The sequence below is a fragment of the Cnephaeus nilssonii genome (assembly GCF_951640355.1).
Source record: "Cnephaeus nilssonii genome assembly, chromosome: 11".
Taxonomy (NCBI): Eukaryota; Metazoa; Chordata; class Mammalia; order Chiroptera; family Vespertilionidae; genus Cnephaeus; species Cnephaeus nilssonii.
Genome location: NC_137082.1, coordinates 89431911 through 89457440, shown reverse-complemented (window position 1 = coordinate 89457440; position 25530 = coordinate 89431911). Strand labels below are relative to the sequence as shown.

At 40.6% G+C, this 25530-nt stretch overlaps 1 protein-coding gene across 1 annotated transcript in view; it reads left to right on the top strand.

The window, feature by feature from the left end:
* Nucleotides 1-15587, top strand: part of DSG1 (desmoglein 1) — a 32036-nt gene extending 16449 nt beyond the window's left edge. The window contains exons 7-15 of the mRNA XM_079783491.1: nucleotides 20-154; nucleotides 452-637; nucleotides 2903-3162; nucleotides 4582-4721; nucleotides 7670-7987; nucleotides 9154-9287; nucleotides 9643-9706; nucleotides 11846-12054; nucleotides 12763-15587. Coding sequence (XP_079639617.1) covers nucleotides 20-154; nucleotides 452-637; nucleotides 2903-3162; nucleotides 4582-4721; nucleotides 7670-7987; nucleotides 9154-9287; nucleotides 9643-9706; nucleotides 11846-12054; nucleotides 12763-13821 — 2505 coding nt within the window. The 3' untranslated portion in view covers nucleotides 13822-15587. The remainder of the gene's footprint in view (nucleotides 1-19; nucleotides 155-451; nucleotides 638-2902; nucleotides 3163-4581; nucleotides 4722-7669; nucleotides 7988-9153; nucleotides 9288-9642; nucleotides 9707-11845; nucleotides 12055-12762) is intronic.
* The last annotated feature ends 9943 nt before the right edge of the window (nucleotides 15588-25530 follow it).

The window sequence follows — 25530 nt, the reverse complement described above, 5'->3', positions numbered from 1 at the left end:
CTGTCATGTGTGTTTGTAGCAATACAGCCAATATTCCCTTGCTGTAAGAGGCTCAGACCGCGACGGCGGGGCAGATGGCATGTCAGCAGACTGCGAATGCAGCATCAAGATCCTCGATGTCAATGACAACATCCCATACATGGAACTGTCTTCGGTAAGTGCTTGTCTTTGAAAGGAATGACTTTCAGTTCGTCACATGCCAAAATGTGTTTGGACAATCCTCTTTACAGATGTCTATGTTCTCCTTAGTCACATATAAGCCAAGGTAGACATGTCCTTTGTCCGTGCTTATGTATGTAATGCACAGGGGCCAAATATTTGAACGGTGAAAAGAGAGACTCTAAACATAGATCCCCTTTCTAAATCATGAGTAACTATGGACACTCAGTGTAAGTCTAGTGTCATTGTCTCCCTCACAGTGTGGGCTAAGGCTTCTTGCTTCTCGTTTCAGTATGCCCTGAGCATCGAAGAAAACTCTCTGAACTCCAATTTGCTCCAAATCAGAGTCATTGACTTGGACGAGGAGTTCTCAGCTAACTGGATGGCTGTCATTTTCTTCATCTCTGGAAATGAGGGGAATTGGTTTGACATAGAAATGAACGAAAGAACAAATGTGGGGACTTTAAAGATTATTAAGGTATGGTATAATTATCCTAAATATTTTGTTCTCTTGGTCTTTCTCCAAATGTTAATCTTAAATTTAAATGTTAAGATTACACAAACTCGAGTGGGTGAAAAGATAAAAAATTACTGTTTTTAAATGGTATGTGATATAGAACTTTTACATGGCGAGGTTTATTGCTTATATAATTTCATGAAAATAGGCATTGAATTTTAACTCGAAACTCTATCAATACAGTTCTCCCCTGCAGATCATATGAATTGAAAGAATTTTTAAACATGAAATTAACTTTATGCTTACAACAAAATATGATTATGCCTTTTATGTTTAAAAATATTTTTAAATCAGATTTAACATGGCCTTTACAAAAAAACGTGTCCATGGCAATTATTACGCATTAAGAATATTCACTATATAAATCAAATGTTCTTTATTCCTCCATTGTGTTTTTATGAAATTAACATTAAAAAACTGTAATTGTAGAATCATGTTCCCACCTCCTTGAGGCTGCTGACCAAGGTTTATTATGGACATAAATACACTAGAGATTTGGTCCAAGTCCCTAGAGTTTCCCTGTGTCCCCCTGACATTAACGAACCACCAAATCAACTGCAGTAGAATTCCCTCTGAGATGTGAAGGGGGGAAATGTCTGACTCCTCGGGAGCTGGTAGTGAAATTTTCACCCTGTGCTAAAGCCTTATCGAGTCTATTTTTAAAATGTTCAATAGCCTCCTGATCAGGTAGCTCGGTTGGTTATAGTGTCTTCCCAGCATGCTAAGGTTGCAGGTTTGATCCTGGGTCAGGGCACATACAAGAAGCAACCAATGAATGCATAAATAAGTGGAACAACAAATCAATGTTTCTCTCTCTCTCCCTTCCTCTCTCTCTCTAAAAATCAATTTAAAAAGTTGCAATAGTGGTGCATAAACTATATGCGATGTGTGCAATATGGATTCTTCACAGGAAAATGTAACTCCTTCTCCACCATTTCCTTCCTTCAGAATAGTCCTCGGAAATAGCCTCCGACAGTCTGTCCTCCCGGGAACGTGTGGTCATTTGTTTCATGTCATCGTGAAGTGTCACCATGTCTATAGCTTCCTCTTAGGGAGGCCCTGGGCAGAGGCTTTAGTCTATTCCTCACAGCACCCTGTAATCAGCTATATGCCCATATTGCAGATAAATACATTGAGGTCCAGACATAGTATGTAACCCGCCAAACTTCACTTAACTGTATGTGGTACGGCTGGCACACAAACCTACATCTCTCTAGCTAAGTCCATATTCTGTCACTATACTCCCCAGGATTCCATGCTGGGAAACAATCCTAAACTATTTCACATTAAACTACTCTATTACTTTAGAAAATTAATCTCTCTCTCCTCCATACCTCTATCTGTAAAATGGGAATGATTCTTATTTTTCTCCCAGACATAACATCGTATGTTAATTCTTTTTATGATTATATACTATATGCAATAAGTTTGTGTATTTGTGTGTAATGTATATGTATACATGATTTTATAGCCAATCTTGAAATTGCAAGTACAGCCAACATTAGGGCAAAGACTAAAAATTTACCTAAGAGTACAATGTGTGAATCCATGGTCACCTAAAGACTCTTATGTGAAAATTTAGGAAAATATATTTGGCATAATGCATTGTTTGTGGATTGTAGGAGTAATGGATATTAACACCATCTTTTTTTAGTGAAAATGACTACTTGATTATTTCCAAAAGGTGAAATAATTTATTCTAGAATATGTTGAAAAAATAAGAATTTCTCTTTATTATTTGTATGCTACATTCTAGTACCTGACTTAATAAAAGAAGTCATATTTGTAGAAGTAAATTCTTCTAAATAGTTCTTTATGGATAAAACCAGTCAAATAATGGAACCTACAATGTGTCTAGCCCATACACAGAACTACTTTCTGAAAAACAAAAATGATACAGGATAACATAGACTGTCTTTGCACTACAGAATGCAAGGATTTGACCATCTATACCATTTTTAAAATTTTAATTTGCTGGACAATGAGGACTCATGTCATACATTTTCAATTTTTTCAACAAAGGATACAAGATTTGTTTTTTTCTCACTATATATATTTTTATGTGTTTGTATTAAAGACAAAGTAAGAATACATTGTATGTATTTATATTTAATTAATATCATAGTTTTAGGCATAAGCATTTATTTGCCTATTATCAAAGGATTTGACTTTCTTCTAGAATTATTTTCTTTTTGTAGTAAAACGATTTCATTCTGTATTTACTAGCCCTTGGATTATGAAGACATGAAGAGTCTGCAACTCAGTATTGGTGTTAGAAACAAAGCTGAATTTCATCAATCAATTATGTCCCAATATAAGCTCACAGCAACAGCAATCTCTGTGACTGTGTTAAATGTACTTGAAGGCTCAGTGTTCCGTCCAGGTTCAAAGACATTCGTAGTAACTAGTAATATGGGACAGAATTCTAGAGTGGGAGATTTTATAGCTACTGACCTGGACACTGGTGGACCTTCAACAAAAGTTAGGTAAGACTGACATTTTCCAACAAATTTTCATCACATATTGAATGAAGTACATATGTTCTTTTCTGAAATATTAAGCATGAATTTAAATATTTTTCATTATTTTGAAGCCATCATTTAAACATAAAAAGTACTAGCTACTGAATTATTAAAGTGTGTAACTTACAAAAATATAAAAAATTGTGCAACATATAAGATGTAAAAGTATAAAGATGCAAAATGTAAAAATATTATATCTTTAAACTTTGACACTCCTGTGTTTATATATTTTATGGACCAATTAGCTGATTACCACATCCCAAGATTATTTACCCCGGAATTTTATGGACTAATTTTCCCATTGCAAATTTGCCCAGATTGAATCCAATTAGATTTAGTTATTTTCTTCACTTTAATAAGCACTTAGTATTGGCCAATAATAACTTTGGCATGAAAAATGATTTAGAGTAAAGAAAAATCATGCTGCATAATTTTTTTAAACTCTGTATATCCAAATATTTTTACTTGATCATAAAAAATCTGTGTATATGTGCACATATGTTTTAAACATGACCAAGAATAACAATAGGGGAACTATCTCACAAATCAGATTTTAAAGTGCTTTCTCCGTATTCTTCTCACACTGTGTGAGTGTTTGTGTTACAGCTCTCATCACACTGTCCCACCACTACTGATAAACGCTCACCCCGCAGATGTAGCTCACCAAGGGCAGGTCGCCTCCCATTCCTCCACCCCAACACCCACCCCTGTGTCCTCTCCAAGTTCTATTCCCTGAGTTTAGCACAACACCTGAGACAGAGAGTTGCTAACCAGTAATTCTTTTATCATATGTAATGAGAGAGAAAAAGACATGGAAGTGAAAGATGAGGAGAGGAAGACAATAGAAAATAGGACAGAAGCATCAGAAAAGGACTTACGTAGTTTGGAATTCAGAAGAAGTCCTGGTCAGTCATTGTGTGTGTGGAGAGGGGGAGTGGAAATAGGGAGGGGATGATGGCCACGCTGATAAAGATGTAAGTTCTTTGGTAAGAGAATAATTTAGAATTGTTAATGAGCTCAGGAAGTCCTAGGATTTGGGTCTTCCAGGATAGTTCCCATGCTACCTAAACCAAATGAAAATGAGACTGCAAGCATCCAAGGATTACTCTGCCAACCAAGTGGGCATAAGGGACATTCCATCGGAAAGAGCTGCTCAATCATTCTTTTTGCTGAAATTGACAGCTTTGTCTGTTTCCCAATGTCCTCAAATAGCTGGGACTGCCCTGAAAAAAAGGAGAAAGTGTAGCTAATAACTGAAAACTGTATTCAGGGATTATAACTACTGACTAGAGACGTGTTTTATAAATAAAGTCTCTCTCTCCCCTCCCTCTCTGCTTTTTTAGATAGCTGACATTAATTTATACTATTATCTTTCAAATACAGATACGTCATGGGAAATAATCCAGCTGACCTGCTCTCTGTTGACTCAAAAACGGGCATTATTACTTTGAGAAATCAAGTTACCATGGAACAATATAATATGCTTAATGGAAAATACCAAGGAACAATTCTATCTATAGACGGTAAGAGATCAATTTAACATTTTTCCTTCTAGAATTTATATATGTAAATTTTAATTACTGTATTTTAAAGTAATGCTTTTTTCAACAAAAGTTATCATACTGGCTATTACAGAATCAAATCTTTAATGATATGAAAGGTAGTATAATTTAGTGGATAAGACCATGAGCTCTGGAGTGAGACTGGATTGGTATCTTGTGCCATCACTTACTGGATATGGGATTTCAGAGAAGTCATTTAACCCATTAATCCCTCAGTCTTTTCTCCTGCAAAATGGAACAATAACAATATGGATTTAAGGAGTAACTACATGTAAAGCACTTAGACTTTCAATAAATGTTAGTTCTTATTAATGTAAATAATTGCAATTTTTAAATTGTCTGTATTGTAAAATTATATTCAAACTAGAGGCCCGGTGCACGAAATTCGTGCATGGAGGGGGGTTGTCCCTCAGCCCAGCCTGTACCCTCTCCAATCTGGGACACCTCGAGGGATGTCCGACTGCCCGTTTAGGCCCAATCCCAGCCTAAACGGGCAGTCGGACAACCCTCTCACAATCCAGGACTGCTGGCTCCCAACTGCTTGCCTGCCTGCCTTCCTGATTGCCCCTAACCGCTTCTGCCTGCCAGCCTGATCACCCCCTAACCACTCTGCTGCCAGCCTGTTTGCCCCCAACTTCCCTCCTCTGCCGGCCTGGTCACCCCTAACTGCCCTCCCCTGCAGGGTTGATCACCTCCAACTGCCCACCCTTGCAGGCCTGGTCCCTCTCAACTGCCCTCCCTTGCAGGCCTGGTCCCTCTCAACTGCCCTCCCTTGCAGGCCGGGTGCCTCCCAACTGCCCTCTCCTGCTGGCCATCTTGTGGTGGCCATCTTGTGTCCACATGGGGGCAGGATCTTTGACCACATGGGGGCAGCTATATTGTGTGCTGCAGTGATGATCAATCTGCATATTACTCTTTTATTAGATAGGATAGTTAGGCCAGAAGTCAAGCTAACTTAACTTTATATAATCTTTGGGAAGTTGATGCACAACTTTGTGTAAGCAATTTGGAGGTAGCATGCTTATATTACTTTTCAAAATCAACAAAATTAATTTAGGCCGGTCCCTAAAGGAGGAGAGCTCCTCAAGACTAATTCTGCTAAGCAATGCTTGCTACTTCAGTTGCTCTTTCTCCCTCCCTCTCCCTCTTTTTTTCCTCATTCAATTATCCTAAAAATGGGTTGACTATTTCCACTTGCTTTGCAGATTTAAAAAATAATAAATAGCATTCCTTTAAAGTCATTCAACAATTCAGAATTTTTACCAAATTATAATTTTTTCCGCAATTAATCAAAATAAGAGTAATTTTAAAACATATATATCGCAAACAGAAATGTGATTCCATTTAAAGATAAACCTTATTTTGATTCAGTGCTGAAATGACCTCAAGTAATTGCTAGCTTACTCCAGTTTTACATCCAACATCAAGCTTCATTGGAGACATGAAGGGAAATTGGAAACTTTGCTTACAACATTGTTAGGCTTATGGTAAACAGAAAGCATGCCTTTTCTCACCAAAAAGGGGGATAAATATTACAGGTGATGAAAATGATAAAAATTAGACCAAAACCAATAACATTAGAATCAACATAGCTGAGATGAAAGGGCGTGGGATTTGATATCATAGATTGGATTTAAACTTGTTTCTGTTATGTACTTTCAGGGACTTCTTTATTCATTTACTCAGAATCTATATATTGAATCCTAACCAAATGTCAGCCATTGTACCGGGTACTAGGGTTACATCAATGGACAAAGTCTGACAACAGAGCTTACATTAATGTAACTGAGATAAGAACAACAATGTCAAACAGAATCATTCCTTTATTTTTACCCAGTTTCAATAACTTTAGGACAATCCCTAAATATAAAAGGCTGAATGCACATCAATGTTACTTATAGCATTATCTATAATAAATATCAAAAGCAATATCGATAATAGGTATTGACAGATGTATTAATACATACACTGCCACAATGAGATGGAAAACATACTCATCATCACAGAGGTACCCTGAGCCCTTCTGCAGTCATTACTACAGCTCTGGTTCAGCCCCAGGTACCTGCTGATGAAAAGCAGATGGATTCTGATGCACTACCTTTTGTATCAAATGCATTCAAAAATTAGTCTACTGTTTTGAAATACTAGTTTGTTGGTTGGTTGGTTGGTTGGTTGGTTGACTAGATGAAATAAACAGCAAGGGTAGAGCAATTAAGTTGAAACAAATAACAAATCTCCCTACCCCTGTGTTTAGTCAAGGAACACAATAACTTACTTAAACTTTGAAGGACAAGAAGAAAGCACACTGGAATATCTGCTTGTGAAACAAACGTGTTTCACCTTCTTATCGAAATGAAAATTTCCCCACCTCCAACAGCGCCAGTTCTCTCTCCTGTGAGTGGTTGGTGGCTGTGAGTTTGATAATATGCTGCTTTCTCACTAAGAAATTTTTGTAGAAACGATTTACTAACCTGCTCCCAATCTGTTCATTTTGTCAGCCCATAAAAGGAAAAGCACAATCATAATTGAAGAAGAAATACAATAAAACAACCACCAAAAAAAAATAAAAACCTAGCTCTAATATAAGAAATGTGCAAAAAAGAAAAAAAAAAGTAGTCTAGGAATGCCTCCCCCAGAGCTTATAACGCAGCACTGGCCGATGCAGAGACAATGTGGTGTTTACTGTCTATGCTTCTCTACACGAGACAGTTTTTCAGGAGCACTAATAGTCATAACAGTTTGATTTTAAAAAGGAGTCATGAACAAGGGAGAACTGAGGAAGTTACTGAATGAATGGGAATAAAGACATAGAAATAACTAATGATGCAAAAAGGAAATAGTTTCATATTGTCCAACAATGATTACACTAAATTTATGAACGATTTCTTCCATTTTGAACCTTGTTACAGATGGTCTTCAAAGAACTTGTACTGGTACAATTAATATTGATCTTCAAGGTTCTGGCTGGCAAACTTCTGAAACCACTCCAAAATATAACACCGAAAATGGAGGTGGAACTGGTACTGATACTACTACCAGTGAACTTAATACTGGCGATGTCACTGTCAACACCGAAGGCATCAATGGCAATGGCGATGGCAATATCAATGGGGGTGGCGGAACAGATGACTATAAAGAACCAGTAGGCGTGCCCATGTTTCCAGATAATGTACATTTTGGTCCCGCTGGCATTGGACTGCTCATCATGGGATTCTTGGTCCTAGGATGTAAGTACTTTAACAGCCCACCCCCAGCCTAAAATTGGGAGACATTTTCTGATCTTTTGATAAAATGTATTTTAAAAATTCTTATTGTGTTCAATTATCAAGATATTTCTACATCTAGTGCTAGATTTATGAGATTCTTTTAAAATCTTATTACTTGGCAGTGGAAGATAAAAACTTTTTTCGCATTCCATCTCAATGTAATGGCTGCCCCATAATAGGCAGGTCCCATTGCTCTTTGAGCAGAGAAGACAATGAGAAGCAATTGATTGAAATGGCCAGGAAAGCCTGCAAGGAATGCCTGCGTGTGGGCTTTTCACTAACACCTATTCCTATGAACACTATTGGGACAACATGCTGTACTCCAGGTGGGGGGTGGGAAGTGGCAGGCAGGTCCGAGAGGCGTGCACAGACTTGGCCTTGTTTCTCTGGAACCCGGGCTGGCCCAGCATGCCCCTCTCTCTCATCACTATCCTTACTCCATTCCCCCTGCCCACCTGCCCTCTTCCTTTTTTTCTTTTCCTCCTTCCTCATTGTCTAAAAAATTTACACATCCTTTTCCTCATCCACCCATTCCTTCCAAATCGCTATTTAAGATCATATTATGTAGGAAGCTCTGGGCTAGAAACTTCTGATGGATAGGAAAAGACAGTGTTAGGCAGCGTAATGTTCTCTATTTGCGCATGAGTAATTTCAAGAAAAGATATTTAAGGGCAAATAAGAGCCTCAAAGAGGATAACTGCTTGAAGCATGAACAAGATGTTACTGTTGAAATAAAAAGGCAGGCATGTGTGGGAGGAGAAAAATAAAGACATGGAAGAGGGAACACAAAACACCAAACATATGGACTGGCCTACTAGCTTTCTTTTCCCTCTCGTTCCCTATTTTCCTGAGTGACAACAGGGAGAAGAATAATCTATGATCATACTACAATACTATTTGTAATCTGAATCTGATATAACAAATGAAAATGTGTTGCAATCTAGTATACTGAAGCTCACATTGATTTTAGCATCTCACCATTATACAGTTCATTTTCTATAGCCTTCATAATAATTTTAGGATCAAATGGCATTATATTAGGGATTCAAATTTAATCACAAAAAGCAAGTTTTTGTTTTAATGTGGCCCCACTGCTAATTCCAATATTCCTCCCCTGTCACCCCCAGTGGTCCCATTCTTGTTGATCTGCTGTGACTGTGGAGGCGCCCCCGGTGGCGGAGCCGGCTTCGAGCCTGTTCCTGAATGTTCAGAAGGGGCAATTCATCCGTGGGCAGTGGAAGGACCAGGGCCTGAGACTGGGGTGAGTGCCAATCTGTAAGAAACGACCTGTGGTAGTCGCCTCAACTCCGTCTTCTGCACATGAAACCAGACGGTGACCACTGGTAGTCTGTGCTGGCCTTTGTTCTGGGCTAGCCGGGGGGCGGGGGGGGGGCGGGGGAGGCGGGGGGCAGTGAAGAGAAAACACAGGTACCTCCAATTAGATGGACGTCACCAGGGAAGGCTTTCTGAATGCAGTTCCTGTTTTACGTGGATTTCAAACGTTTCCTAAGTGATGCTCTTTCAGAACATCAGAGGTAATTTGAGAACTAACCCAATGTGTAACTAGAGAAAGAAGAGTCATTACAGATGGGAAAACGTTGTTTCTTGTCTTTTAGATTATCACCACCATCCCTGTAACACAAATACCAGCAGGAGGCATCCAATGTATTGACACTTCAGGTACAGTTTCCTCTTATTTTAACAACTCAAATGACTCAGAAGGAATTTTGTTCTCTCTTTGCATACCTCACTATTTCTCAATTATTATATTTTGTCTTTAAAGTTGTTTCTATTATTCCTTTTAAAATGACTAATTTACATACTAAATAAAAAGGGAAAAGCTACAGTAATTGTTATTCTTATATCTTCTTCAATCATCAGAGAGTACTTAGGAAATGGCCTGATTAGGATGTCCATAAGTAGAAAAGAATAACTGAATTATAACCACAAGTCTATTTTGGGCATGGGGTTAAATCTTATGTACCCCAAAAATGCTAATTACAATGAAAGAAGAACCTATTAAGATAGATCTGTGCTCATTTATTGAGACAAGATTCTACCTCCACAATTCATGAATGGTTCAGAATCATGCTGGCTTCAGCTGTCATCATGACAAAATTAAAAACTGCACCCATTCTCAGCATCAACCTAAATGTTGACCTGAAAAGATTCGTCCAGTTTCTCAGATTGAAAGTAAGTGGACGAGACACTATCAACATCTCTTCACGCTCTCTTCTGAGGCGTGTGCACGGGGCGGAGTTTCTCCTGGCACGTGAGTGAGACTATCGGTCCATCCGGCCCGACGACAGAGGTCTAGACCAGGTCCCGGGCAGAACCCGGGAGACTGAGGATTTCACAGTAAGCGAGTAACTGATGCCAATAAAAAGAACAACTGATTTTTAGAAACTCATATCTTTGAAGAGTTGTGCCATCTTTTCTTTTTTTCAAGGTAAATACAGATTGATTCTCTTATTTTTCTCTCAGCCTTTCTCGAACTTGTAATCATGGCTTTTCCACGTTGACTCTTTAAAATGTAAGAAGCACAGGAATATTTATAACTCGTAGAACTGGACCTTATGCAAAGGATGGACATGCTAGTGTTTAAAACCATATCTCCTCCTCATGCATCCATTGTTGTTAATGACACCAACATCCCCCCCCCCCACCTGAAAAGTAGAAACTTTGATATCTTCCTGCTCACTGATATCCAACCAGTTCTAAGACTTGTCAATCCAGCAGGCTTTATTTATACACTGAGTCTCTCATTAAGTGTACAAATATTTACACAGACCTCCACAAAGCACAGTGAGAGGCACCAAAGTGACAGACGTGTGGACACGCACAGTTCCGACCATCACGATATTTAAAATAGGAAAGCATGGGACACCTACCGTGTCAATACTGCCCCTGTCGATGGCACGTCCATCAGCCAGGCCATGGCTTTAGCTCCCCTGCTTAGCATATGTGAGGCTTCTATTCACCCCCACATCCACGTGCAAATTCAAGACTCCATGCAGACCTTTCCCCTCGCCACCGCCATGGCTTCTTCTCTGAAAGCCGTGGTTCTTGAGCCTTCTTCTGGGGCCCTGTGCTTCTAATGCAGCACATTGGGGTGTTCTTCTGGGGCCCTGTGCTTCTAATACAGCACATTGGGGTGTTCTTCTGGGGCCTTGTGCTTCTAATCCAGCACATTGGGGTGTTCTTCTGGGGCCCTGTGCTTCTAATACAGCACATTGGGGTGTTCTTCTGGGGCCCTGTGCTTCTAATACAGCACATTGGGGTGTTCTTCTGGGGCCCTGTGCTTCTAATACAGCACATTGGGGTGTTCTTATACCATTTAACTTTTAGAATTTTGGTCATTTCCCCCCAATTTTTGTTAATTTAAAATCAAAGTCCTCATAATAACTATGTATGGTGCCAGTTGGGTACTGGAAATAACCGGGGGAGCATTGTAAATCTAATCAATATGTTGTACAGCGGAAACTAATACAAAATACTATTGAATGTAAACTGTAATTGAAAAAAATTTTAAATAAAAATATGTAAAGCATAGGTTTTTGTAACCACTATACAGCCCCTTGCTTCTAGTTCAACATATAGTTACCAACAAATAATTAACAATAATTACCAAGTTACCAAATTAATTACTATTATTTTGAACCAAATATATTTATAGTTCCTGTATTTAAGTATCACTTTCTTTTTTCCTTTTTCCTTTGCTCACAATGCATACTTAAATGAAGAACCACACATAAAAGTAAGGTACTGATTTTTACTCTACAGCACACTAGATAAATTTAACTTGACCTTCACTTTCAGGGGTTTATACAAATGAGTATGGTGGCAGAGAAATGCAAGAAATGGAAGGAGAAGAAAGAATGACAGGATTTGAACTAGCGGATGGAGTTAAATCATCAGGACCACCTGAGATCTGTCAGGAATATTCTGGAACATTAAGAAGAAATTCTATGAGGGAATGTAGAGAAGGAGGTCTGAACATGGACTTTATGGAAAGCTACTTCTGCCAGGTAAGGGCTCCGCCCCATGCCCTCCTCCCCATCTAGCACCCACAGCTATACCCCAGGCTCCCACTGCTCCCCGTGGGGCTTGGGCACACACATCCCCCCCCCCCCTCGCTAGGCTCCCAGCCTCTGCGCGGGATGATCTATGGCGCTGCTGATACTACAGCTAAACCTCCACGTAGGCCGGGTACTCCCCACTTAGAAGCAGCCACTGCTCCCCGCTGTGCTCTGTCTATGGCATCAAGTCTAAATTCCTTAACGTGGCAAATAAGCTTGTTCACAGGTGGACCCCTGCTCTCACGTCTCCAATTACTCTTTCCTACCAATCCCACTTTTATAAATAAACCTAAAAAAACGCACAATTTTGTGTACTTCAGATTCAGCATTTTTAAGTACCTCCTCCTAACTTGGTTACAAAATAATTCATGTGATTTTTGTGTGTGTGTGCTTTTGTGTCCAAAGTACACCATTATCAAGTCCACCTAAATGAATTTTAAAAATCTAAATGTATCATTAAAATTACAGTTAAAATAACTTCTAAGCAAATTCTTTCATGCAGTTCTATGATTTTCAGAACACCTCTAGTAGATGTTAGAATTTTGTTTTTTCTATTTTTCTTTGGTAATGCCCTGTAAGAATTAATTAAGATAAAGACTTCTATTGTTGTTAGATATGTATTCATGACTTCATTTTCTCTCTCCTCTGCAAATTTAGAAAGCATATGCTTATGCCGATGAAGACGAAGGACGCCCGTCCAATGACTGTTTGCTCATATATGATATTGAAGGGGTGGGTTCCCCCGCTGGCTCTGTGGGCTGCTGTAGCTTCATTGGAGAAGACTTTGATGACAGTTTCTTGGATACACTGGGGCCTAAATTTAAGAAGCTGGCCGATATCAGCCTGGGGAAAAATGTCGAATCATATCCAGATTTCGATCTCCCTTGGCCTGAGTGCACTGAACCCATTTACCCTCAGCAGGGAACAGAGCCCGTGGCTAGCGGCCACCCACCCATCTCCCCACACTATGGCACCACCACGGTCATTTCTGAGAGTGCCTACCCCTCTGGGCCTGGCCTTCAGCACCCTCTGTCTATTCCCGACCCCCTGGGCTACGGTAACGTCACTGTGACTGAGTCTTACACCACCTCCGGCACTCTGAAGCCCTCTGTCCACATCCATGATAATCGGCATGCCTCTAACGTGGTGGTGACAGAGCGGGTGGTGGGCCCCATCTCTGGTGCCGATCTGCATGGCATGCTAGAGATGCCTGACTTAAGAGAGGGGTCCAACGTCATAGTGACAGAAAGGGTGATAGCACCAGGCTCAAGTCTACCCACCACGTTGACCATCCCTGATCCCAGAGAGTCTTCAAACGTGGTCGTGACAGAAAGGGTAATCCGACCAACTTCGGGCATGGTGGGCAGCTTCGGTCTGCACCCCGAGCTCTCCAATGCCCACAATGTGATTGTGACCGAGAGGGTGCTTTCTGGCTCTGGCGTAACCGGGTTTAGCGGCCCAGCGGGGATGCTTGGTGGCAGTGGCACGGTCGGCAGTGGCCTGGTTGGCAGTGAAGCGGGGATGGGTGGTGGTGGCATCGGGCTGAGCACCCTGGGGGGAGGCGGGGGCCTGAGTAGCAGCATGGCGGGGACGGCCACCATCAGCCATATGCGGAGCTCCTCTGACCATCACTTTAGCCAGGCCCTTGGATCCACTTCCCCGAGCACAGCCCGCAGTCGAATCACCAAGTACAGTACCGTGCAGTATACTAAGTAGCCAGGGTCCCAGCACGCTTGTCCTCAGGGATTGAGGGTTAGCTCCAATTCCCACCACCAAAAAGCTGACAATGGGATTTGGGATGCACAGCCAGGTGCTAAGGACAGTGTGGAGCAAAGTTTCCTCCAACCACACGGAGGAAAACAGAGGGACGCGGGTGGTTGGGCAAGAGCGCTCCTTAGCATGGGCACACGCTTTTCTGATATTAGTCCCAATGGAATCACGAGACAGCATTCTCTCTGCTTCTGTGTGACCTGCGGTGCATCTCCAGCATGTGGGGGGAATCCCGCGCAGCCAGGCTAAACCACTGGCCTTCACATGCAGGGGGCATGCATCTCTTGGTGTGTTTTTTGACTTGCTATGTACTTCCTGCAATATTTAAAAAGAACTGAACATGCAATATGAGTTCATGTATGTGGGAAGAGTTTGAAATCTGTGCCAAATACCCTGTCAATTTCACAGATAATATAAATAAAAACCCAACCACATATTCAGACCACGGTTAGCCATTAAAGAGAATCTGGCCCCCTAGTCAAGTCCACAAGCCACCGACCTTAATAACTGCACTAGGTCAAACAAACCGCAGATTCGGGAATGTTTTCTGGGAGGGAATTCCATAAGAGAGTGGCAATAGGGCGAGATCCATTTGGGGTAAACTGACCCGTTTGGTCTGAGTCTGAATCTTGAGATGGAGCTGCAGCTAGAATTCTTATGTCAAGACTTTTCTGCTTCTAGTTTGTGTTTAGTGTAGACGCCATAGTGACTGGTATCGCCCACTGGTGAGGTTGCAGGATTTCACGCTCACGTCTCCCTTTCCTGCTGCAGCTCCGACTTAATACAGGAAAGCTGCCAAGGGTGCTTCTCAGGTTGGAGCGGGTAACACGTGGCACGGGTGGTAGGTTACCTTCCCGGGAAGCAGACAGGAACTGCGCTGTACTTTCAGATTGTGTGTTTAGTTAAGTGTTATTCATTTATATTCAGCTCTCTACTATACAGCTTCTCAGTTAGAATGGTTTACTTAAGCTGAGCTGCATGGTTAAGCTTTGGGGGAATTTCTTAAAGGTTATCCTTAAAAAAAGTGTTTAGAACATGTAAAATGTTTACTGGGGAAAGTTAGAATTGTTCAGTCAAGTAATACTGTACTGTTAGTTTGAATTGAATTTACCACTTTTTTGAACAGCCCTCTGCTGCTATTTTGAAGGGATCAACTAGGAACTTTTAACAGAGTTGATGATATTGTGTTAACACAAATGAAATTGTACTAGACAATCCCATTTCATTACTCTATCCCACTGCCAACTGAATTTTCGCACTAGCATAAACTTTACATTTCTGATTTGATTTGTCAATATGTTCTTGGTTTATACATGCCCCAATTTATAGATTCCAAATTATATCCTATGGCATATTTTTCTAGCTTCAAATTTTAGTAATGTACATTTCTGTGTGTTTGCTATACAGTATTATCTGGTTAAAAGTCTGTAAATAGAATCAAAGCATTGTTAGCCAGAAGTAAATTTACCATTGCATGGTAAAGGGACTTTCTTCTCTTTTCTAAATCCAGTGTCAATATGAGTTCATTAAAGTACAACTGGACATGACAACATCTTGTAAGGATTCTTACCCCCAATTACTCAAGCTTCCCAAGGTGTTACGGATCAAAGAATATTCAACTTCCAACACTTGTCAAAAGGGGTTGGGAATGCGTTATTTTACCTATAGCTGTTTTGCTCTATGTTCTAGCAGATGATGTCAATATTTTCAAAGCCACAATATACGTCTTATTTGAACTCTGTTGACTATGTAAAATTGTGATGTTCTGTAGCATGCCAAATGCAGAGGTGTAAATAAAGTCATTCACAGGGAGTCTTTATTTTATTTCTTTCTCCCATTTGGGGGTTCTATTAATGATGGGTAGTTTTTCCAGAAATAAAGTCAAAGGGCATTTATTCGAATATACCTGAGTATACTGGGACCCAGGAGTTTGAAGAAAACATCATTATTAATCAATTATTAGTTAATAAATTAAAGGGAGTGATCACAAGTAGTTGACTTGTTCCTTTGATATGATATATCATAAAGAAAGTGTTTTCTTGAGACTCCTGGTATCTTCAAGTATGTTTTTTAGTTTATCTAACAAATGCCAGAGTGACCACCTTTAATAACTATTGATATTAAGATCCATCAGTTACATAAAACCATGGAAAATACAAGAAAAAATAGCAGTATTATTCATCAATCTTTCTAGGAAGATACTTTAAAATTAAATTGTTTTTGTTTTGAGGGGTTCTTTTTTAGGATTACACATTGATATTCTTTTTATTCCTAAATTTTTTAAATTGCCTTTTAAGACCTCTACCATTCTAACAGTCCTTTGAAGGCATGTTCTTTTCAGTGAACAGCCTTTTGGGGAGAATTCCAGTCTTCCCTTTAGGTGCTTTCTTCTGAGTCATAGACCTTAGGTCGTCCCATAGACTGAGGAAGTAGACTTTACTTTATAAGGGAATAATCATCATTCAAATCCACATCGTAAGCTGGATCTCAGATCATTTTGTCTTAACAAAAGAGAAGAAATAATGACTTAAATGTTATGTATACATAGCTCAAAACAGCGTTTAAAGTTTACAAAGTACCTGACTTCTAAAGAGGCAATCCTTGGGGACAAAAATTAGTGCATTACAAATATTTATTTGATTATTTAATATCAACCAAAACACCATCCTGCGCTATTTTGACATTGAATTCTAGATATATCTGCTACACATCATTAACCTCTATTTAGGTTGCTTGATCTGTGTTTGCCCTGAAACATTTATAGAAAAAAAAAAGTCTGTATTTAGAGCTATGTATTGGTCTTCATCTGAACATGTTTTATATTCATGTATAAAGTTCTTAGTCTCATAATCTTCATTCAAGACATGTTCTGACAGAATTTTAATTATATAGCTTCAAAAATTACATATTCACTCTGACTTGATGTTTTTAATTATGTACACAATTCATTTCTGAATTTATATCAACATTTGACTGTCAGCCAATTTAGTAGGAGGTTAAAGGTGTTATGATTATTGGATAAAATGGCCATAGCTATTTGGGAAAGACATTTGAAACCCCAAACAAACTTTTAAAAGTACTGCCTCATTTTCTCATGCCCATTTAATAAATTCCAACCTTTTTGGAATTTTTAGTATTTTAAGGCCTACTTCACATTGCATGGAATACACCAGTCCACCTAGATTACTAGCACCCAGGAAACAGATCCTGCCTCCCAGTTGCAGATTATTCCATTTATGTTAGCACAAAAGTATGAATGAATCAACCTGTTATCCATCAAATACTTTTAAAACAGTAACCTATTATTTGCCTACAGTCTCTCCATTTAGTTATATTAGAATTACTAAACACTTCATCATCAAGCTGTACTTAGTCTAACTGATTTTTCTTTTGCTATTTTACAAATACTTTAAAACTCTAATGGTTATCTTTGATAATGCTGAAAACAAGGTGCTTTCCTTCAAGTTCCAACATAAAAGTTGGTGAATTATTTGGGTACCAGTTCCTTGCTTGGTCATTTGTTGGCTCTTTGAAGTTGGTTTGTAAGTTCCAAAGAGTTATGTTTACAGCAATAAAACGATTAACACGGTTTTTATTATCTTTTCTGGATTGTCAGGGGGCTGGGGGACAGAGGAATAATGAGAGGTTATCAAACCAGTTACTATTTTCAGCTCATATAAGTGAAGAATTTGTTAACGGTTCACACGGTAACGTTTATGTTCACTGTCTATTGCCCTTTTCTCGCTCATGGTTACTGAGGAAATCCTCTCCGGAGCGCTGCTGATCATGTCAGAGCACAGCCTGTGCCGCCCGCACGAATACGTCACTGATGCACAGCTTGTACTTGCAGCATCTTTATGCTTTTCCTTTCTTTCTTGGCGGCTCTAATTTTTATTGTTGCGTACACTAGCATTTCATTGCTTTTAGAATGGCGTTTCTTTTTATTTGCGTTTGAAGTCAGACCCCTTCATCTGTATGGGGCACATCTCCTCTTCGCTCTCCGGCCACTTTCTGGACCATTATCGCCTCCGGCTTGCACAAACCTCAGCCTTTCAGACACATGGGGCCTGCTTATACCCCCCCCCCCTTTGTTCTCCACGTGCCATTTCCTGACCTCTGTCTTAATAACGTCCCCACTTTTACTGAAGACTCATATTCTGGCCCACGGAAGTCTGGCCACAGACTTGTCCAATTACTGAGGGTGTTCACAGTAACCTCAGTGACCACATAGGTGAGGCACTTGACACCCGACTCTTAGTCCCCAGACCCCCATCCTCCCCACTCCCCCTCAGCCACCCCCTTCCTTATCATAACCCAGCATGGCAGCATGGGGATGCCTCCGTTTTACTTCCTCCTCATCCTCCCAGCTCACGTGCTTAAGTCATTAAGGAATTGTTGCAATTCCTCCCCTTCATCCAAACTCCCAGGAATTTTTTTGGACTCCCACCACTTTCTCACTGGCTGTTAGCTCCACTTCCCTCCTTATGGAATCGGGCGTTAGGAGGCCTACTCCAGTCACCTCTCTGTCACCTCCTGGCCCTGCTATCCCACTTACATATCCCAAATCTCTCACCCTCCAGCTCTGTCTGCACACCAACAACTAAACAGATGATTCAAGGGAGTTGACTTTTTCATTTGAAACACAGGATCTCAATCATAGAGTAACATCTACTGCAGCTTTACAATCCTGATTCTTTGACAGGCGTCCCCTCTCATTAGACGGCATTCCTATTCCATACCTTCTTTGTCCTCACACCTCCCACACCTCCTCTTTCCTTCTCATTCCTAGCTGGTGATCTAACCCTATTGTTTACTGAGAAAACAAGTCCTCAATCTCGAATCCACTCAGCTTCCTCTGCGAAACCTACACATCCACCTGTACGCACACCCATTTCCCCGCCTATCACAATGGAGTTAGTGTCCTACTCTTATAAAAAGACAATCCCCATTTGTGCTCGAGGACTTCTCTCTCTCTCTCTCTCTCTCTCTCTCTCTCTCTCTCTCTCTCTCCTGGAGCATTTTCATAACCACCCCTCCTTGTACCAGTACCTCACTTCTAATTTACTTGTTTCACCAAACTTCTTAAGACGCCTGCACAGATGTTTTCTTTTCTTTCTCATGTCCCATCAGACTTCCACCCTCACCCATCAGTCCATCAGAATGGCCCTTGTCAAGTCTGTCCAAGACCTATACATTGCCAAACACAGGGCCCACTTTTCTTCCTTGTCTTCCATAGCTTCCGGGAAGAATCTGAAATTCTCTCTTCCTTGAAACACTTCTTTCTCGGCTTTTATAACACTATCCTTTCAGGATATTGCTCATGCTGTATTGGTCATCCTCTAACTGTTTGTTCCCTACCTACTCACCCTTTAAACGGTGATATTCCCCTCAAGTTTGGTCCCAAGCCCTCTCCTCTCAACATTCTACACTGTTTCTATGAGACCTCATCCAAGCCCCTTTGGAAGATGTTCAAAATTTAGCTTATCATTTTCCCACCCAAATATCCCTCATCCCAGTGACTAAGACCCCACTGGCCCATTGCTCAAGCCAGAAACTGAGCACTTCTCCCGGATTTCATCCTCCTCTTCACCCCTTACATTTGCTCCACTGGGTCCTATTGATTCTACAACCAACATCTATCTCAGTCCATCTGATAGCCGCCATCCCCATCTGCCACCACACTGCCAGACCTGCCCCTTAAGTAGTCTCTCTACTTCCATTTATCTTCAGATAGTTTTCTACAATGAGGCAGGTGGCCTTCGGAAATATAAATTACATTAAATAAATTCTCTATTTTAAGAATTCCAATGGATTTTCTTTGCACCTCCAAGAATAGCCCATAGGGGCCTGCCTGGTCTGGCATGGAAGATGGTGGTTTGGACTCGGGTAAGCTGTGATGCAGGTGAGAAGAGACAGGCGGAGGAACTGCTTTGACCTTCCTTTGCAGCTGGTCTTCACTCTGCAGGGAACATTTCCTCCTCACTTTCATATGGTTGCCTCCTTTCATCTCTAGGTAGCAATTTAAGTATCATCTCCTCAGAAATTCTGTCCTTGACCAACTTGTTCATTCATTCACCATGCGATTATTCGCACAGCAGATGAAGGCCTAATAGTTGTGCCAAGCGGTGATGAGAGGACAGTGAACAAAACCATCCTTCTGGTCGTGGAGCTTGTATTCAGCACTTGGAGGGGCCGGAGGAGGTGTGACAGTAAACAGGTAGACACATAGCGAGGCGGATGGCAGTAAGTGGCCAAGAGAAAATAAGGCAGGGCGGCTGAGGCCAGGGAGTGCAGGATGGGGGTGTTCTTGTACAGGAGGAACATGGGCAGGCGCACACTGGGGGAGTTCGAGGAAGAAGCAGGAGACCCCGGCGGCTGGAGAGAGTGGGAGCAAGGACGCAGTTAGAAATGGAGTCTGAAAGGTGGCGAGGGATGAGGCCCCGGGAGAACCCGGATGGATGTACTCTGCAGGAAATGGGCAGCTGGGCAGAGGTGCTCTGCTCGGGTCTGTATCTTAAAGGGCCCGCTCCCCGCGGTGCTGGAACTCTCGGGAGGAAATCACAGACTCAACATCAGTTAGGAAGCTTCTGAGGTAACCCAGGTGAGTGAGTGGCTGTCGGTAACCGATAGTTAGCTTTACTAGGAGGGACTCCTGCTCCCTGGTTCGTCAGCAACAGGTTGGTAGCCAGTAAGTAACAAAAATAAAACAAAAACCTTAGGCAGTTTAGTAAAGCAACATTTTAAAAAGAACCTGGAAAAGGGGGCCCTGAGCAATCAATTAAATTCAAATCTCATTGTGAAATGTCTTGGAAAAACTCAGTCTAATAACTATTGGTACAAAGGAGACTATTAGATGAGTTGAAAAGTTCAAAAATCATACCAGTTTCTGGGCATGTGCTTGGTGATTGAGTTCAAATAAGACAAATGTCAGCTGCCCCTGGGACTTACTTTTCTCCGTTTTACAAACAAAGCTTAATTATGACAAACTTGGTGTATTCCAGTCATCCTCCCTCCCCCAAAACCTCGGCCAGCCCCTGACTCATTTCCAGAACTGCTCAAACTGTCAAGCTCCGATTCTTACTCTGATTCATATCAGGTTGGACCCAGAATGTAATGTGTCATGTTTTTCAAAGAAAACTATTTCTCTGCAATCAAATTCGTAGGTATCACTTTAAAAATAAATGCCAGTTTCTGCTTGAGAAATTACTGATGTGGGTGTGTCAGTTTCTTTGGATCACAACTCAGGTTGGGTTCACCCAGAGGTAGACCCTGAAAGAGAATGTGAGGGCCACCTGGAGGGGGAGGGGAAGTGAAGGAGCATGAGCCAGGACAGGGGAGATGAGACAGGACAGGGAAGGCAGCCCATGGAATGTGAGCGGTCGGCCAGTTACCACCAGGGGCCATTGAGCCTCAGCCCTCCCGGGAAAACCCTGGGAACCCGGGTAGTTAAACTCAGACACTGAGAGTTAAACCATCCCAGAAATGAGGGAAACTGTGAATTTGGACCAAGCTACCACCAGTTAATAGTTAAGGGCTGCCTCCGGGGACAGAATCCGCCGTGCCTGCTGTCCAGACGGGCAAAGTGGAGGTGGCACCAGAGAACAGAGAACGCAAGCGCTGGCAGTGAGAATGTGGGTGAGTGGGCACAGAAATGGTAAGGGCAAAATATGGAGGGGCACCCCGGGCCTGTTACAACCGCGGTGTCCTCTGCCCCACTGTCTGGCGAAATAGGCTACAAGAACCCTCAGAAGTTCCTGATTTGACAGGTCTTTCTTGAACATTCTGCTGTAAACTATATAAGCTAAAATATTGATAGGTTGGGTAATAAAACCCAATGGGATGAAATAGGAAAGTCTTCAGGTCCTCCTTGTAATTGCTAATGTACCTTTATGATATTGTGACATTGATGCTAATTAGATGCGTATACCCACAGAGTGTTTAGACATATAATCACTCTCCTCTAATACATGACTGAGCTTTCCTGTTACACACTTAGGAGTGACCTTAATAGATAATTGGTTTTGATGTCTATTTACTTGCAGAAAGAAGGGCTATGAGTCAATTACTAAAGACATCATTTTTATAGGCATAACCCCAATATTTTAATAACTTATTTCTAGCCATCATGCCAATTCACTCAATCTCTAAGACATGCGCTTGCACCTAGCTTATTATAAAGATACACCAAAAAATTTTCTTGTCATTAGTTGGATATGGAACTAATTAAACAACAAATTGTGAATTAATGTGTGATGCTCAGAGGTCAGGACAGTGACAAGCAAAAACAGTAATTATTTCTTGAATACACGAATAAATGCCATCCATTCTCTACTCAATTTTTCTAAAATCCATCCTTGCATTGACAGTCTGTGTGAGAACTGAGCTCCCAGATTAAATCATATTTCTTGTCAAATTCCCACCATTCCTAATAAAACTTCCTTTTCTGAATTGTTCTTTGGCACAATGAAGCCTCTTCTCAAGGTATAAGACAAATTTAGTAAAATATATGTTCATGATAAATATTCTTAGTAAATTATGAGTAGACTTCTTAACTTTATACAAACTATAAAATCCAGAAAGGAAACATCATATTTAATGGTACAACATTAAAAGCTTTCTCTATGAAACAGAGAAATAAAATAATGATGCTCACTACCAACGTTGCATTTAACATCTTACCAATGATTCAAAAGTAGAGCAGAATGATTATAGGGATTGGAAAGAAAGAAACAAAACTATCTTTATTGTCAAATTAAATAATGATGTAGTTAAAATCCAAAAGAATCTTGAATTTTTAATATCAATCAAATTAAAAATAAGGGTTTAGCCAAATGAATGAACAAGACAAACAAAAACTCATAGTTACAGACAACAATATGGTGGTTACCAGAGGGAAAGAGGGGTAGGTAGGAAAGGGTAAAGGGGGTCAAATACACCGTATGGTGACTTTGGGTGGTAAACACAAATGCACTATAAAGATGGTGCATTATAGAATTATACACTTGAAACCTACATAATTTTATTAGCCAATGTCACCCCAATAAATTTAAATTTTTTAATTTTAAAAAAGTAATAAACATTTTTTTAAATTTTAATAAAATATTCAATATCCATATGAGTTTAGCAAAATTGCTGAATACAAAAATCAAGAGCCAAACTCAATTGTATTTCTATATGAAATAAAATAAATGTCAGAAACTACAATTTAAAAAAATATGTCTTTATACTAGTACTAAAGAATAAGCCTCAAAAAGGTCTCTGTAAGACCTTAACAATGAAAAAATAATAAAACTTTATTAAGTAAAACCTAAAATTACTTAAGATATTAAATAAAAGAATGCTCCTTGTTTGTATGTTCCAATACATGACTCAAAATTGTGCAGTCCTAATCATAGTCCCAGTTTGCTTGTGAATCAGGTGATTCTAAAACATACAGGAAATGCCATTGGCCACACAGCCAGAGCATTCTAGAATGGAACAGGGCGGGAGAACTTGCTCTATCAGATGTCAAGACTTACTGTAAAGCTATGCAGTTAAAACAGCTTAGAACTCACATAAGAATAGACAAAAGGAAAAAGATGAAAAAGAGACACCCACAGTTATGCACACTTTCTTTTTATTTTTAATATTTTATTTTTTTAATGCACAATTCAGGTTTATTATTATTGGTAGTGCAGAAAGCAGTGAAAAGCATACTCTTTTCAATGAATGTGTCAGGACAGTAAGAGTACATATGAAAAATAAAGATTGAATTGATCCCATGCCATTTACAAAAATTATCTCTAGATGACTTTGAAACTTAACCATGAAGGGCAATATTTTATGTGTGTGATAGCTTTCTTAAATAAGATACCAGAGCACTAAGCATAAAAGAAAAAACTAATAAACTGATTACTTCAAAAATAAGAAAATCTATTCATTACAAACTATCATTTTAAAAAGAAGACAGAATGAGTGAAAATATTTGCAATACATGTATCCAACACATAGATATGGATGATGTAAAGAACTACAAACTATTTTAAAGGAGAGCAATCTAAATAAAAATAGAAAAAAACTTCAATATGCATTTAACAAAATAAAAATTCCAAATGATCAAGAAATTTATGCAAAAATATTGAACCCAAAATAATCAGGGAAATGAATATGAGATACAAGTAGCTATCCGACAAGTTGGCTAAAATTTAAAGTCTGACAATACTTTTGGGGTCAGTGTTGGTGAGCAAGAATGCAGGCTGGCCTCACTTGGACTTTGGACCTTCAGAACTGTAAGATAATGAACTTGTGTTGTTTTCAGTCACTAGTTTGTAACCATTTGTTAACACAGCAATAAGGAACTAGTAGATAGCAGGATTGTTTATAATAACCTGTTCTATATAAAAACATAATCATTCTCTATTGCAAAAAAGATATTTTTAAGTAGAAAATAGTTGCCACATATATGGCCGAGGTTAATTTCTCTTACATATGAACAGTGTTTATAAATCAACTAGAAGCCCGTTGCACGAAGTTTCGTGCAAAAGACCTTCCTTCACCTGGCTGCTGGCACCAGTTTTCCACCAGCACCAGTTTTCCTCTGGCCACCCGCCGATCAGAGCGCCTCCCGCCAGTGCGATCGGCCACCCTGAGTTCCTCCAGCACCAGTTTTCCTCTGGCCACCCGCTGATCGGAGCGCCTCCTGCCAGCGTGATCGACCACCCTGAGTTCCTCCAGCACCAGTTTTCCTCTGGCTGCCCGCCGATGAAAACGCCTCCCGCCAGCGCTGCGGGTGGAGGAACTCAGGGTGGCCGATCTCACTGGCGGGAGGAACTCGGATGGGCGGGTGGCCAGAGGAAAACTGGTGCTGGCGGAAAACTGGTGCCACAGCCACGCAATCAGCCACCGGCACCTTCCGCCAGCCCCACGGGTCCTCCCGCAGCGCTGGCCGTTGGGGCCGGCAGGAGTCAACCTCACACCTCACCCCAGCTTCCCCGCCCCCCGCCAGTCCAATCAGCCACCCCGAGTCCCGCCCCCAGCCTCCCAACGGCCCAATCGTGGGCGTAGCGGAGTGATGGTAATTTGCATATTACCATTTTATTAGGTAGGATAAAGTGTGACACAGTGGGGAAAAGGGAGTGTTTCACATAAAAAGAAGCAAGAATGGCCCTAGCTGGTTTGGCTCAGTGGTTAGAGCGTCAGCCTGTGGACTGAAGGGTCCTGGGTTCGATTCCGATCAAGGATACATGCCAGGGTTGCTGGGCGTGCAGGAGGCAGCCAATCAATCATTCTCTCTCATCATTGATATTTCCATCTCTCTCTCCCTCTCTCTTCCTCTCTGAAATCAGTAAAAATATGTCGTTTTTTTAAAAAGCAGAAATGGCTAACTCTTCCATGAAGAGATGCTAAACTGATCACATATTTTTAAAAGTCCACGTTTACCTGTTGCCATTTTCCCTGAGGAACCAATAGGCCCAGGTTAATTTTCTTGCCTCAGTAGTTCTTAAACTTCAGTCTGCAGTCTCAGAATGACCCAGCAAGCATGTTAAAAATGAACTAATTCAAGGGTCCATCCCCAGATGCTGACTCAGCAAATCTGGGGTCAAGAACCCGCCTTTCCTGCATACTGGATCATATGATATTTGGTGCAATTGATCCAAGAAATATATTTCAAGAAGC